This window comes from Palaemon carinicauda, chromosome 11 (genome assembly GCF_036898095.1).
Source record: "Palaemon carinicauda isolate YSFRI2023 chromosome 11, ASM3689809v2, whole genome shotgun sequence".
NCBI classification, from domain to species: Eukaryota; Metazoa; Arthropoda; class Malacostraca; order Decapoda; family Palaemonidae; genus Palaemon; species Palaemon carinicauda.
Window position 1 is genome coordinate 10,542,590 of NC_090735.1, and position 17,061 is coordinate 10,559,650.

General features: G+C 49.2%; 1 protein-coding gene across 2 annotated transcripts in view; it reads right to left on the bottom strand.

Annotated features, from left to right (window-relative positions):
• Positions 1-17,061, bottom strand: part of LOC137649970 (mediator of RNA polymerase II transcription subunit 30-like) — a 128,962-nt gene that overhangs the window by 34,152 nt on the left and 77,749 nt on the right. For both annotated transcript variants that reach the window (XM_068382956.1, XM_068382957.1), the window contains exon 4: positions 10,293-10,451. In XM_068382956.1, the coding sequence (XP_068239057.1) occupies positions 10,293-10,451 (159 nt within the window). The remainder of the gene's footprint in view (positions 1-10,292; positions 10,452-17,061) is intronic.

A 17,061-nucleotide genomic window follows, 5' to 3' on the forward strand; every position in this document is an offset into this window, starting at 1 on the left:
TGGGGAATGAAAGTGATGGAGAGACAGAAATTGAATGTGTTTAAGATGAAGTGTCTAAGGAGTATGGCTGGTGTATCTCGAGTAGATAGGGTTAGGAACGAAGTGGTGAGGGAGAGAACGGGTGTAAGAAATGAGTTAGCGGCTAGAGTGGATATGAATGTGTTGAGGTGGTTTGGCCATGTTGAGAGAATGGAAAATGGTTGTCTGCTAAAGAAGGTGATGAATGCAAGAGTTGATGGGAGAAGTACAAGAGGAAGGCCAAGGTTTGGGTGGATGGATGGTGTGAAGAAAGCTCTGGGTGATAGGAGGATAGATGTGAGAGAGGCAAGAGAGCGTGCTAGAAATAGGAATGAATGGCGAGCGATTGTGACGCAGTTCCGGTAGCCCCTGCTGCTTCCTCCGGTGCCTTAGAAGACCGCGGAGGTAGCAGCAGTAGGGGATTCAGCATTATGAAGCTTCATCTGTGGTGGATAATGTGGGAGGTTGGGCTGTGGCACCCTAGCAGTACCAGCTGAACTCGGTTGAGTCCCTGATTAGGCTGAAGGAACGTAGAGAGTAGAGGTCCCCTTTTTGTTTTGTTTCTTTGTTGATGTCGGCTACCCCCCAAAATTGGGGGAAGTGCCTTTGGTATATGTATATGTATGCAAACCTTAGCTATTTAATAGGGGTATTACTTTCGGCGTAGCTGAAATGACGAGCCAATAGAATTTTAACGAGGGTTTACTACCCCATCGCTAGTTAGCGGAGGTAGGGGAGGGTAGCTTGCTAGCCCCCTCCCCCCCCCCCCACACACACACACACACCTGTGCTTGAGCTCACTTTGCTTAGAGCTAGGACTTCAAGGGGCATAGGGCTGTCGGGCAAGTTTGATTAAATAGCTAAGGTTTGTATAGTTAGGAAAAATACAAATTATCTACGAATTTGTCATTTGTTCCGTAACTGACATACAAACCATGCTATTTAATAGGGGTGACTCACCCATTAGGAAAGGTGGACATCCCAGCCAGTCCTGGCTTTTTTGGCTTTGCCCGGGGGCTCGTTATTTGAGTATGTCAGCACTCAAAATAAGGAGTCCCTGCACCTCGCTAGAACCTTGCTACGCAAGGACTGCGGCCTACACAAGCTGTGTGTGACGGTATAATTAAGTGTGACTCGTCCTAGGAAGTTGACCTGAAGTTCTTTAGATGGAAACTTTAGGCTAGGACTCTCCCAATACCACCTCGTCAGGGTATGGGGACGTGAGAGCGTTAGCTTAATACTAGGAACACAAGGAAACATGGTTTACCTGCAGTGGTTTGAGGTCAGCTATGCAGAGAACCCAGGATGCTGCTTTCCCCAAGAGAGGTGAAGATGAAGAAAAGAATAAGGGCCAGACAAACCTTTTCTTTCATGCAGACTAAAACCGGGTAACAATGCCCTCAACCTTCTGCTACTTGTCCATTAAGGAGCTTCAGGTTTTAAACCAGCTGTTGTGCAGCCACCACAGGGCCGATAGAGAACGTATCGAGCCTCCTGTGGGTCACGTCTTGCAGGTACTGGGCTGTGAAGGTCGTCTGACGCTTCCACACCCCAGCTTGAAGAACCTGCGTCACTGAGAAATTCTTTTTGAAGGCCAGAGACGTAGCTACGCCCCTGACATCATGTGCTCTAGGGCGACGTGACGGAGGAGGGTCTGGATTCAGGGACAGATGAATCACCCTGCGAATCCATGCTGAGATGGTGTTCTTGGTGACACTTCTCTTAGTCCTCCCAGTGCAAACAAATAACGCTGGCACCTGAGGACGGACTGCAGCCATTCTTTTGAGATATAGCCTCAAACTCCTTACTTTGCATAGTAGGAGATGGTCTGGGTCATCAGTTACAGAACGAAGACTCGAAATCTGGAAGGAGTCGAACCGAGGATCCGCTACTCCCAGATTCTGAGTCTTAGCAATAAACTCAGGGACGAATCTGAACGTTACCTCCCCCCATCCCCTTGAATGGGCGATATCATACGAGAGACCATGAAGTTCACTAACACGCTTGGCCGAAGCCAAAGCTAGTAGGAACACCGTCTTCCAAGTTAGGTCGCGGTCTGAAGCCTGGCGTAATGGTTCATAGGGAGGTCTCTTAAGACCTGAGAACTCGAACCACGTTCCATGGAGGAGGTCTCACAACCGACTGAGGGCAGGTAAGTTCATAACTTCGTATGAGTAGGGAAAGTTCCAGCGAAGAAGAAATGTCCATTCCTTTGAGCCTGAAGGCTAGACTTAAGGCTGAGCGATTGCCTTTCACCGCCAAGACTGAAAGGCGCATTTTCTTCCCGCAAATACACGAGGAACTCCGCTATTGTTGGAATAGTGGCATCGAGTGGAGAGATACCCCCTCCGCGACACCAACCACAGAAGACTTTCCACTTTGCCTGGTAGTCCGCTGTGGATGACTTTTGCAGATGTCCAGACATCCTGATCGCAACTTGTTGCGAAAATCCTCTCTCAGCGAGGAGATGCTGGATAGTCTCCAGGCGTGAAGTCGTAGCAAAGCTACAGCTTTGTGGAAGATGTTGGCATGTGGTTGTCTGAGTAGATCGTGTCGTGGAGGGAGTTCTCTCGGTAGTTCCGTTAGGAGCTCCAGAAGGTCCGGAAACCATTCGCGTGATGCCATAGTGGAGCTATGAGGGTCATTGAAAGATTGACCGATATTCTGGTCTTGTTGAGCACCCTCCTCATCAGACAGAACGGGGAAAAGGCGTAAACGTCGATGTTATCCCATCGTTGTTGGAAGGCATCTTGCCAGAGCGCGTTGGGATCCGGGACTGGGGAGCAGTACAGCGGAAGCTTGAAGTTCTGAGCTGTTGCGAACAGATCCACAATCGGGGAACCCCACAAAGTCAGGACTTTGTTGGCTACTAGATGATCCAAAGACCACTCGGTACTCACAATCTGAGACGCTCTGCTCAGATTGTCGGCGAGCACATTCCTCTTGCCTGGAATAAAACGTGCCGATAGTGGAATCGAGTGGAATTCGATCCATCTCAGTATCTCTACGGCAAGATGGGATAGCTGCTTCGAAAAGGTACCTCCTTGTTTGTTGATGTAAGCCACTACTATGGTGTTGTCGCTCATCACCACCACAGAGTGACCCGCCATGTATTGTTGGAACTGTTGAAGGGCCAAAAAGACGGCCTTCATCTCTAGAAGATTTATATGGAGGCACTTTTCTGATTCTGACCACAGGCCTGAGGTCGTGTTGTGCAGTACATGGGCCCCCCACCCTTTCCTTGAGGCGTCCGAAAACAGCATCAAATCCGGGGGGAGGACGAGAAGATCCACTCCTCTTCGTAGGTTCTCGTCTGTCACCCACCACTGGAGGTCCGTCCGTTCCGCAGGTCCCATAGGGATTATGACGTCCGGGGAATCGTAGCCTTGATTCCACCGGGACTTGAATCGCCACTGGAGGGATCTCATCCTAAGGCGATCATTGGGAACTAGACGACCCAAAGATGAGAGGTGATCGAGGAGACGTAACCACGATTGGGCTGGAAGTTCTTCTCGTCTGAGAAAAGGGCTTGCGACCTTCCTCAGCCTTGCTATCCTGTCGTCTGATGGGAAGGCTTTGTGGAGATTGGTGTCTATAATCATGCCTAGGTATACCCGTCTTTGAGTGGGAAGCAAAGAGGACTTCTCGAGATTTACCATGATCCCCAGATCCTGGCAAAGTCCCAGAAGTTTGTCTCGGTGTTGAAGAAGGGATGACACCAAGTCTGCTAGGATCAGCCAGTTGTCCAGAAAACGGAGGAGACGGATGCCGATCCTGTGTGCCCAAGACGATATTAGGGTGAACACTCTGGTGAAAACCTGTGGTGCTGTGGAGAGACCGAAACATAGCACCTTGAACTGGTACTCCTTGTTGTCTAGGCTGAATCTTAAGTACTTCCTTGAAGACGGATGGACTGGGATCTGGAAGTACGCATCCTACAAATCCAGTGTACACATGAAGTCTTGCAGTTTCACTACTAGTCTGACCGTGTCTGCGGTCTCAATGCTGAACGGAGTTTGTTTGACAAACTTGTTTAGAGCCGAGAGGTCGATGACTGGTCTCCAGCCTCCAGACGCCTTCTTTACTAGAAAGGGTCGACTGAAGAAGCCTGGAGACCCATCGAGGACCTCTTGGAGAGCCCCCTTCTTCAACAGGGTCTGGACTTCTGCCCGAAGGGCTTGCCCCCTTGCTGATCCCATGGCAAGGGAGCTCAATGACACTGGATTCGTCGTCAGGGGAGGTAGAGATGTTATGAACGGGACGCGATATCCTTGACTGATTACGGAAATCGTCCAGGAATCGGCCCAGAGTTGCTGCCACCTGTCTGCGCAACTTTGTAGGCATCCCCCCACTGGTGGACATGCAGGGGGACTGCCAATCCTAGCGTTTGCGGCCTCTGCTGCTCCCTCTAGGATTTTTACCTCCCCTGGAGGACTTTTGCTTAGACACCACTGTCTTCGCTGCCGTTGTCGGTTTCGTGGTCTTGGTAGGACGGGACTGCTGGGGTGCTGGAGGCTTATAGGGCTTAGATGTCAAAGCCCTATGCAGGAAGGAGTCTTGGTGGGACTTCCTCCACCTCTCAGCAGCATGTTCCACGTCTTTAGGCTCAAACAGATTCGTTCCTTCCAAGGAAGAATCCCTGAGCCTGTTTATCTCGGTGCTAGGGATCTCCTGATGGAACCTCTCAGCCACCGCATCTCGACATTTCAGGATGGTGTTCGCCCACAAGTTCGAGACTTGGTGGGCCAGAAACTCGATCGTGCGAGTGCCTGAGAGGAGGAACGTCTCCATAGCTTTCCTGGTACGTTCTTTGGAGAAATCCTCAGAGCGTATCAGGATACCTAAGGTCCCAAACCAGATATCCAGCCACGAATTGGCTTGCATAGCACACTTTGCAACCTTCTCCTGGTTAAGGATCTCGGTTGCCGAGAATGAGACCTGCCGGTTGGAGAGTCTCTCAAGAGGGACTCCCCTGGTAAGCTCTTCCAAAGAATGGTGAAAAGGAAGAGCTAAACAAGGCTCCTCCAAGATCTCGAAGTACCTCCTCTGCTGTACCCGAGGAGATGGGAGAAGCTTGTTGCCGGTACTGGAGCGGTTGGAGGAGGCTAACTCAGAGAGCTGGACCGCGATCTTGTCCCTGGTACTCTTAACCCCCTGAGACCAGGGCAGAGCCGCACTGGCTTTAGAAGGTTTTTGAGTTCCAAATACTCGGTCCAAGACCATGTCTTTGCCCTCTCGAGGGGGAATCTCTGGGTCGGCAAACCCATTGAGAGTCCTCATAAGAGTCAGAACCTGCCAAAATGCATGTTCTGACTCTTGTAGTTCTCCTCCGGATGTCAGACTTGCAGTGAAGTTTCCTGTCCCCAAAGGCTCTTCTTGGGGAGAATCGCGGACGTTCTCCGAGTGACTAGCTGGCTCCGTCTTAAGTCTCGTCGAGGATTTTGGCACTGTCTTAGAGTCTCTTCAACTCCTTTCTGGAATGATGCAGGACTCTAACAAAGACGGAGGCAAGTTCTTCTCCGCCTCTACCCGGGAAGACTTTTCAACGCGAGGTGGGGTTTTCCTCATTGGTGCGATGGGGGAACGTCTCACCTCACGTGACTCCCCTGAGGACGGGAAATCCTCGTCCAACAGGGAGGGAGAAAAAGTCTGGTGGGGGGGGGGGGGGGGGAGGGAACCTGCCTCGAGGGCTTACGAGGAGACAGCTTAGTTCTTGGAGAAGACACCGCATCCGAAACTCCTCTTTTTCTCTTCAGAGGGGTAGACGCAGCCAAAGATTTGTGGCCCAATTCAGAGAGAACAGGCTTGAAAGCCTGTGTAACCGCTCTGATTAGTGCCCTGAACCATGGCTGTTGGCTGACAGCTGCGCTGTCAGACACTACCTCTGGAGGGACAGGGATCAACAGATCCCTGGGAGGGGTTTCCATAGGGGGGTTTGCCTGAAAAGAAGAAGTGTTCCTGGACCTTTCTGGAAGCTTCCCCTCCACCGCAGAGCGCGCTGTTCTGCGCTTGCGGGGAGGGGAATGTGGCGATGGTGACCTTGCCGTGCATTGTCCTGCAGCCTCGCGCGCGGGAGGGTATTGGCGCTCACGCGGGGGAGCGTATTGGCGTTCGCGTGATGGGAAATACCCGAGGTCGTGCGCGGGGGACTACTGATGCGCGTGCGTGCGCGGGCGATTGCGAGGGCGCGCAGGCGAGTGATGGCGCGTAGAAGCGTGCGCGGGAGACACAGGAGAGTGCGCAGGAGGCTGGTTGTGCGCTTACGCTCTCGCGGGTTAATGTTCGCGCACGAGTTGGCGCGCAGGATCAGGATGTTGGACCTGTGGGCGTGCGGGCGAGAGTTCACGCGCCCCCGAAGAAGTCGTAGGGCGTGCGCGAGCAGGAGAGATATCCCTTGCGAGCGGGCGCGCATTCGGAACCTGTGTGCGTGGGCGCGCATCTTGCGGGCGCGCGTCAGGATGGCGGCGCATAACTGCTGGAGAGGATGGGCGTGGGCGCGCAGGGCGCACGCGCGTATCCTCGTGGGCGAGAGCAGGTGAACGCACGCAATTGCGCGCTGGCGAGGGATGGCGCGCTAGAGACAGCAGGCGGTGTGTAGGTGAAGTCCATGACTTCCCTACAGCTCCCAGATCCGAAGATCGTGGGCGCGCAGGAGATGGATGTACGTGGGCGCTGGGGCGCGGGAGAGCACTGGCGCGTAGGAGATCGCTGGCGCGTTGGCGAGCGCCGACGCGTAGGAGAGCGCTAACGCGCAAGGGCTTGCTGGCGCGCAGTGGCGCGCTGGCGCACAGGTGAGCACTGGCGCGCTACCTCCGGCAAAGCCTTGCGCACAGGAGACCGTTGGCGCGCATGACCATCATTGCGCGTAAGGGACGTATGCGCGCGATGGCGCGTACGCCCTTGTTGCCCCGTAATAGGGATCGGTGCCTGACTAGCATGATAACCAAGATTCGTTGGCGCGTAAAGCGCATCAGCTGCCAGGAACGGCGATGGCAGGTAAGCAGGTCTATCGGGTGGAAGTTCGGCGTGTCCTTTGAAAGGACGACCTTCCACCGAAGGGGATCGCGAACGATCCGCTGAGAGGTCCAGGACCATAGCAGGAACAGTCGGTGAACGCTGACGAGGCTCTGCGGCGGAATGCAACGGCGATGATAAACCGAAGAGGCGCCTCCTCACCGCTTTAAAAGGTGAAGGGAGGCCACTCCGGCGTAGAGGAAGGCGAGCCTTGCGACGGATGCGCCCTCTGGGGGGCCATAGGATCAGCAAGCTGACCTTCTGCAGTCCTCCGAAGAGGAGTCTCTGTAAGTGAACTCCCCCGAGGGGGAGAATCACCGGCAGGAGAGACTGTTGGACTTAGTTTCTCGCTCGTAGGTTGAGCAGGTACGGGAGAAACTAAGCCTTTAGCTACTGCGGGACATGAAGAGGCAGAGGTATTAGGAGATACCGTATTGGATAACTCTGACACCACAACGTCGACAATAGACAGAGGATCAACCTCTGCCAAAGTCGGCGATTGCTTGACAGCGGCACCCAATCGGATGATGTCAAGTAGAGCTTCCTTGGAGGGCGAACCCTCGAGCCCCAAGGAAGACCAAAGCTGAAACAAATTAGTTAGTGATATATCCTCCCCCGGGGGGAGAGGTGAAGCTGCCTCGCTAAGGGAGGCAACGCCATCTCTCGAACCTCGAGTTTGGGTAACCGAACCATGGTCTACGCTACCACTCGACGGTCTCTCGAAAGTAACCGATCGAGCGGGAGCTTCGGAGGAGGTTTGGGCAACGGAAGAAGAGTCCTCGGGATTTTCTCCTTTCAAAGAAAACTTCGAAGGAGAAATATCCCACCTGGACTTCTTACGTCGCCAAGAAAACCTCTACCATTGGGAGGTAGACCACTCCCTACACTCACCACACTTATTACCACTATCACACCGTTGGCCTCTACAGTAAGGGCAAAGGGTATGTGGGTCTGTCTCGACCGCCGACATGAATGTTCCGCAGGGGTGGTCGGGTAATCCAGGACAGGTGCGCATAATCGCAGAGGCCAACTTCACACTCAAACCTGTCAAAGAAAAAGAAAAACAGCATTAATGGCTGCCAAGAGCGAGGCAAGGATGAGAGAGGACACGTCCGTCTACCATCCGAGCCGAGAGCAAAGTGAGCTCAAACACAGGTGTGTATGTGGGGGGGGGGGGGGTTTAGCAAGCTACCCCCCCCCCCAACTAGCGATGGGGTAGTAAACCCTTGTTAAAATTCTAATGGCTCGTCATTTCAGCTATGCCGAAAGTAATACCCCTATTAAATAGCATGGTTTGTATGTCAGTTACGGAACAACTACTTGTTAAAACTTTAACGGCCGTTTGAGCTTTGTTGAAGTTTTACTATTAAAGAATAATGATTTGCATTCATAAAGGAGTAAAGGGAGTTTTGAATTTGTAGCCATAAAATACACGGTTCAAGTCCGGTTGCCTTTCTCAAAGGAGAAAATCCAAACCCTGGGTAATATATTTCATAAAGGACTTTTCCTTCAAGACTGGTATAGTCAAGAAAAGTAAAGATCTCTTTAAACATTCTGAAAGCCAAGCCAAATATTACAAGAATCTATGAGATGAGTTACATCAGAATGTTTTATTATTTCATTTTATAATAGGTTGATATTTTCATCACTTCCAACCAATTACCCACCTCATAGGGAATTTGTCAACAACGTAACTTGCAAGTACTGTATGAATCATTGCTATAAACAGAATTTTAATATTACAATACCTACATGTGAGTCACATATTTCCTGCTATTTTCCCTACATTTAGTGATCATAAAAGGTGTGAAGGAGCTATAAAAGTCTCCCACAAGTTCCACAACTTGAATGATATAACGCACTGAGTTTGCTTGGTCGTTGCATGGGGAGGGAAATTGCACCATTCTTCACAACAGAGAAAGGTCAGGCACCAACCAGCCACCCAAAAGCTTGGGATATAGGGGAATGAGAGAAAACTTATCATTTTGTTTTTTAAGGTCAGGAAGATTGTGCTTCGTAAGAATATTAGCAATTTGAATCACAGGTAAGAATCAAAATAAATCATGTGATTATAATTCTATTAATTAATGGGATTGCAGTATAATAAAAACAAATCAAACATTAAATATATTAAGTATTAAGGTAGTAGTAAAAAATAGAGGGTTGGGCATGAATGTAAAGAGAGTTCTATATGAGAAAGTGATTGTACCAACTGTGATGTATGGATCGGAGTTGTGGGGAATGAAAGTGATGGAGAGACAGAAATTGAATGTGTTTGAGATGAAGTGTCTAAGGAGTATGGCTGGTGTATCTCGAGTAGATAGGGTTAGGAACGAAGTGGTGAGGGAGAGAACGGCTGTAAGAAATGAGTTAGCGGCTAGAGTGGATATGAATGTGTTGAGGTGGTTTGGCAATGTTGAGAGAATGGAAAATGGTTGTCTGCTAAAGAAGGTGATGAATGCAAGAGTTGATGGGAGAAGTACAAGAGGAAGGCCAAGGTTTGGGTGGATGGATGGTGTGAAGAAAGCTCTGGGTGATAGGAGGATAGATGTGAGAGAGGCAAGAGAGCGTGCTAGAAATAGGAATGAATGGCGAGCGATTGTGACGCAGTTCCGGTAGCCCCTGCTGCTTCCTCCGGTGCCTTAGATGACCGCGGAGGTAGCAGCAGTAGGGGATTCAGCATTATGAAGCTTCATCTGTGGTGGATAATGTGGGAGGTTGGGCTGTGGCGCCCTAGCAGTACCAGCTGAACTCGGTTGAGTCCCTGGTTAGGCTGAAGGAACGTAGAGAGTAGAGGTCCCCTTTTTGTTTTGTTTCTTTGTTGATGTCGGCTACCCCCCAAAATTGGGGGAAGTGCCTTTGGTATATGTATGTATGTATTAAGGTACATTATTATAAAGAACATCAATGATATCACAGAGTCACGCTGGTTTACTAAACATTCATAATGTAAAGAAACACACATTGCACAGAATAAGCTACCAGTGTAACAAAGGTGTGTAAAAATGATCTCCAAATGGAGGTTTTAACTAGCACAAAATATCATAAACACAATACCCATTTGACAGACGGTGTACTTTAATTAGATACTGTATGGTAATACTTTACATTTACCATGACAAGGAAAGGTATGGTGCTTCTAAACAATCAGTTTCTTTTTAAGAAAATTGTGTATATGCAGAGCATGAACAAAATATAAAAAAAAGTTGAAAAGTATTCAGAAATGATAACACCCCAAAATAATGTTGAAAATACCTTACCTCTATGTGTGTATATTCCATCCCAGCACAGTCATCATTAACTCTAGTATATATAGCTCTAAGTGTTTTGAACTGACGTTGAATGCAATTTAGATAATCTTGAATGCGTAGCTTTTTATCGTGGCTTAAGTTGTTTCCCTGGGTTGTACCACTTGGAAGCTAAGTGAGAAATAAAATAATAAAGAGTGGGAAGACTTATCACAAATATTTCAACTTTAAATTTATGAAACATGATATTTTAATTATAAAATAAATTTTTGAATATACTTACCCGGTGAATATATAATAGCTGCTGCTCCAGCGGCTCGACAGAAAAACACACAAAAACTCGCGAGCGATCGCTATGAAGGTTGCGGGTGTGCCCACCAGCGCCAACTATCGGCCAGATACCGCATATGTATGTAAACAAGCCTCAATTCTTCTCGTCCCGCTGCGTCTCTATTGGGGAGGAAGGGAGGGCCTTTAATTTATATATTCACCGGGTAAGTATATTCAAAAATTTATTTTATAATTAAAATATCATTTTTAAATATTTAACTTAGCCGGTGAATATATAATAGCTGATTCACACCCAAGGTGGTGGGTAGAGACCAGAGTTAATTAAGTTTACAGCATATATGCTTAGAGTTTTTGACAGTTATAATATAACAAAACCCAAATATATAGGTACCTGGTAAGGAAGTTGACTTAGACGATTACTCTGCCTTGTAAGTCTGTCTTCCTCACGAAGCCCAGCGATCCTCTTAGGATGCTGAAAGACTCCCAGGAGCTGAAGTATCAAGGGCTGCAACCCATACAAACAGGACCTCATCAAACCCCTAATCTGGGCGCTCTCAAGAAATGACTTTGACCACCCGCCAAATCAACCAGGATGCGAAAGGCTTCTTAGCCTTCCGTACAACCCAAAAAACAATATTAAAAACATTTCAAGAGACAGATTAAAAAGGATATTGGAATTAGGGAAGTGTAGTGGTAGAACCCTCACCCACTACTGCACTCGCTGCAACGAATGAACCCAGTGTGTAGCAGTCCTCGTAAAGAGTCTGGACATCTTTTAAGTAAAATGACGCGAACACTGACTTGCTTCTCCAAAAAGTCGCGTCCATAATACTTTGCAGAGATCTATTTTGCTTGAAGGCCACGGAGGTTGCTATAGCTCTAACTTCGTGCGTCTTAACCTTAAGCAAACATCGGTCTTTCTCATTCAAGTGAGAATGAGCTTCTCGTATTAAAAATCTGATAAAATATGACAAAGCATTCTTTGACATAGGCAATGATGGTTTCTTAACTGAGCACCATAATGCCTCAGATTTACCTCGTAATGACTTAGTACGAGCTAAATAGAACTTAAGAGCTCTAACAGGACATAATACTCTTTCCAGTTCGTTGCCTACGATCTCTGATAAGCAAGGAATATCAAAAGATTTAGGCCAAGGACGAGAAGGCAGTTCATTTTTGGCCAGGAAACCAAGTTGAAGTGAACAAGTGGCTTTTTCTGTAGAAAAGCCGATGTTCTTACTGAAGGCATGAAGTTCACTGACCCTTTTAGCCGAAGCCAAGCACACTAGGAAAAGTGTCTTGAGGGTGAGATCCTTCAGGGAGGCTGAATGTAATGGCTCAAACCTGTCTGACATGAGGAACCTTAGGACCACGTCTAAGTTCCATCCAGGAGTTGCCAAACGACGTTCCTTAGAGGTCTCGAAAGACTTAAGGAGATCTTTATTGTTGGAAAGATCTAAGCCTCTATGCCGAAAGACCGAAGCCAACATGCTCCTGTAGCCCTTAATCGTGGGAGCTGAGAGGGAGCAAACCTTTCTAAGATGTAAAAGAAAATCTGCGATTTGGGCTACAGAGGTACTGGACGAGGACACAGATGCTGACTTGCACCAGTCTCGAAAGACTTCCCACTTCGACTGGTATACTCTAATGGTAGAAGCTCTCCTCGCTCTTGCAATCGCACTGGCTGCCTCCTTCGAAAAGCCTCGAGCTCTTGAGAGTCTTTCGATAGTCTGAAGGCAGTCAGACGAAGAGCGGGGAGGCTTTGATGGACATTCTTTACGTGGGGCTGACGTAATAGATCTACCCTTAGAGGAAGACTTCTTGGAAAGTCTACCAGCCATCGAAGTACCTCGGTGAACCACTCTCTCGCGGGCCAGAGGGGAGCAACCAACGTCAACCTTGTCCCTTCGTGAGAGGCGAACTTCTGCAGTACCTTGTTGACAATCTTGAATGGTGGGAATGCATATAAGTCCAGATGAGACCAATCTAGGAGAAATGCGTCTATGTGTATTGCTGCTGGGTCTGGGACTGGAGAGCAATAGATTGGAAGTCTCTTGGTCATCGAGGTGGCAAAGAGGTCTATGGTGGGTTGACCCCAAGTCGCCCAAAGACTCTTGCACACGTCCTTGTGGAGGGTCCATTCCGTAGGAATTACCTGACCCCTCCGACTGAGACAGTCTGCTAAGACGTTCAAGTCGCCCTGGATAAACCTCGTTAACAGGGAGATGCCTCGATCTCTTGACCAAATGAGCAGGTCCCTTGCGATCTCGTACAGCGTGAGGGAGTGGGTGCCTCCTTGCTTGGAGATGTACGCCAAGGCTGTGGTATTGTCGGAGTTGATCTCTACCACTTTGTTTCGAAGGAGACTTTCGAATTTCATCAAGGCCAAGTGGACTGCCAAAAGCTCCTTGCCGTTGATGTGCATGCTCCTCTGACTTGAGGTCCACAGACCTGAGCATTCCCGACCGTCCAGGGTCGCACCCCAATCCAAATCCGACGTGTCTGAGAATAGTACGTGGTTTGGGTTCTGAACTGCTAGGGAAAGTCCCTCTCTCAGACTGATATTGTCGTTCCACCATTTCAGGCATGCCTTTACTGGTTCGGAGACCGGGATTGAGACCGTCTCTAACGTCTTGTCCTTGTTCCAGTGAAAGGCTAGATGGAACTGGAGAGGCCGAAGGTGTAGTCTTCTTAGCGAGACAAACTGCTCCAGGGATGATAGAGCTCCTACTAGACTCATCCAATTCCTGACTGAGCACCGTTCTCTCTTCAACATTAGTTGGACTTTGAGCAGGGCTTGATCTATTCGGGTGGCAGACGGAAAAGCCCGAAAAACTGGACTGCGAATCTCCATCCCTAAATACAGTATAGTTTGGGATGGAATCAGCTGGGACTTTTCTAGGTTGACCAAAAGTCCCAATTCCTTGGCCAGATCCAATGTCCAATGAAGATCCTGCAGACAGCGATGACTGGACGAAGCTCTGAGAAGCCAGTTGTCCAAGTACAGGGAGGCTCGGATTCCCAATAAATGGAGGAATTTTGCTACATTCCTCATAAGCCTCGTAAACACAAGAGGAGCAGGACTTAGGCCAAAGCACAGGGCCCGAAACTGGTATACCACATTCTTGAAAACAAACCTCAGAAACGGTTGGGAATCTGGGTGTATAGGGATGTGGAAGTACGCATCTCGTAGGTCGAGAGAGACCATCCAGTCTCCCTTTCTGACCGCTGCTAAGACTGACTTCGTGGTCTCCATAGTGAACTTTGTTTTCGTAACAAAGACGTTGAGCGCACTGACGTCTAGCACCGGTCTCCAACCTCCTGTCTTCTTTGGGACTAGGAAGAGACGATTGTAAAACCCCGGTGATTGAAGGTCCGAGACTTTCACCACCGCTCCCTTCTCTAGCAACAGAGACACTTCTAGGTTTAGGGCTTGTCTCTTTGACTCCTCTCGGTACCTGGGAGAGAGGTCGATGGGGGTTGTCGCTAGAGGAGGTTTGCGTACAAAGCGAATTTTGTACCCCTCTCTGAGCAACCGAACAGACTGTTGGTCTGCGCCCCTCTTCTCCCAGGCCTGCCAGAAGCTCTTCAATCTGGCTCCTACTGCTGTCTGAGGCTGTGGGCAGTCAGACTCTGCCACGTGAGGACTTGGCTCCTCTCTTCTTTCCTCTCTTTCCCTCGGCACGAGTACTTCCCCTGCTGGGAGCTCTGCCACGAAAGGGCGGGATAAATCTGGATGCCGGAGTGTCGATCCTGGGTCTAACAGCAAAGGATGTAGAAGGAGTCCCTTTGCGAGCAGAGGACGCCATCAAGTCATGGGTGTCCTTCTGCACAAGCGAAGAAGCTATGTCCTTAACCAATTGTTGCGGAAACAAAAACTTTGATAAGGGAGCAAAGAGCAGTTCTGATCTCTGACAGGGAGTAACTCCTGCCGAAAGAAAAGAGCAAAGGGACTCTCGCTTCTTTAAGACTCCCGACGTGAAAGAGGAGGCGAGCTCATTGGAACCATCGCGGATGGCTTTATCCATACATGACATTATCAGTAAGGAAACATCTCTATCAGCCGATGAGATTTTCCTACTTAAAGCTCCCAATGACCAGTCAAGGAAGTTGAAAACTTCAAAGGCCCTGTATACGCCTTTCAGCAGATGGTCAAGGTCCGAGGAGGACCAACTAATCTTCGAGCGTCTCATGGCTAGGCGGCGGGGAGAGTCTACGAGGCTTGAGAAGTCACCCTGGGCAGAGACAGGGACTCCCAAGCCGAGAACTTCTCCCGTGGCATACCGGACGCTCGATCTAGACGAGAGCTTTGACGGAGGGAAGGCAAAGGCCGTCTTCCCCAAACTCCTCCTGGTATCCAACCAGTCGCCTAAAAGTCGTAAAGCTCTCTTGGAAGAGCGAGAGAGCACTAGCTTAGTAAAGGCTGGCATGTTAGCAGGTAAGCCTAGAGCAAACTCAGACGGCGGCGAACGAGGAGCAACAGTGACAAAGTGATCGGGAAAAAGCTCCTTGAAAATTAACATGACTTTCTTAAAGTCCATTGAAGGAGGAACCGTTCTAGGTTCGTCTACATCCGAAGGATGATCATCATGATGAGGGTCAGCAACGTCCTCATCTGAAGGATCCTCATCCGACAACTGCTGAGTAACAAGCAAAGGGGTTGGCAATGCTTGACACGCAGAGTCCACACGCACTGGTGCATTAGTAGCAGTCCAGGACGCTACGTCATGTAACTGCTTAACAGCCTGACTGTCAACAACAACAGGAGCGGGAGGACGCTCGACGTCAACTCGAGACTGTTTTGACTGCCTAGACTGAGCAGTCAAAACAACTCTAGACTGCGGTGGTTGACGCTCAGCGTCAAAACAAGTCAACTCCGCTGGTTGGCGAACGTCCTGAACGTCAACAAGAGCATTAGGAAGTGGCTGAACGTCCATATGCGGCTGAAAGTCAACACGTGACTGCATCGAGTGAGGCTCTACAAAGCGTGACTGACGTGACTTAGCAACGCCAACGTCAATAGGACGAGCAAAGGCTCGTTTTGGCGGCTGAAGGCCAGGATCTCGATGAGTTAAGTGGCGAGGATCATCGTGAACCTTTTCAGCAGAATAGTCTTCCATAAGGGAGGCGAGCTTGATCTGCATGTCTTGCAGCACAACCCATTTAGGATCAACGGGAATGGGTGCGGTAAAAGACGGGGTTAACGTCTGAGACTGCACAACCTTGCCTACACCAAGACTCTCTGAGCCTGTGTAACGTTGCTGCTTAGGCGGCGAGCAGTCTTCCGATGACTGCAAAGGGTCAGAGCTGTCCCAATGGCTACAACCAGGACGCTGGACCTGTCCTGAAGGGACCGACTTTCGCTTAAGGGGCCTTGAAACCTTGCTCCACGGTTTCTTATGCGAAAAGCCTTCGGATGACGAGGAGAAAATGGTCTCTCTCGTCTTATGGTAGGGGCGATCTTGATGAGACACGCCTGTTACCATAGAGGGAACGTCTGTTCGCTGATCAAGGCCTCTCGAACCCATAAGTCGTACGACATTACTTCTCCCCTGGGCTTGGGAGCTTGCAAGAGGTCTCGGACTAGGCGAACGACAGGCACGAACAGACGAACCCTCGGTCGCAACACTGAAAACACTTTGCGCACTAATCACTTTCCCACGATTTTCCGCTGTGGCACTCTGACACTTTAGATCTTTAACGTCAGCCATGAGTTGATTACGATCTGTAGCTAACGACTCAACTCTTTCACCCAAGGCATGAATGGCACGTAACATGTCTCGCATCGATGGTTCCTGAGTGCCAGTAGGGGGTTCAGGCACAACCACTACAGGGGAAGGATTAGGTTCAGGGGCATGGGGTGAGGAAAAATCTACTGATCTAGAGGAACTCCTCCTTACCCTATCTCTCTCTAGTTTACGAGAATACTTGTCGTATTCGAGCCAATCGAATTCCGAAAGGCCCACGCATTCCTCACACCGATCTCCTAATTGACAGGTTTTACCCCGACAATTAGAACACACAGTATGTGGGTCGAGAGAGGCCTTTGGAAGACGCCTATTGCAATCCCTAGCATTACACTTACGAAATCTAGGGGCTTGAGAAGCGTCAGCCATTTTGAATTAGTCAAAGAAAGTCCAAAAAACAATCCAAGTCATCTACAATTAAATCTGTCCAACAAAGAGTTCAAGAGTTTAAGTTGAGGAAAAACACCTGCACTGGGAAAGCTCAAACCAAAATGAAGTACTTCACCAAATATGTTGAGAAAACTCCAGGTTATACAGCGAGTAATGATACGTCTTGTCGTTAAGGCCGACAGAGAAGAATTGAGGCTTGTTTACATACATATGCGGTATCTGGCCGATAGTTGGCGCTGGTGGGCACACCCGCAACCTTCATAGCGATCGCTCGCGAGTTTTTGTGTGTTTTTCTGTCGAGCCGCTGGAGCAGCAGCTATTATATATTCACCGGCTAAGTTAAATATTTAAAA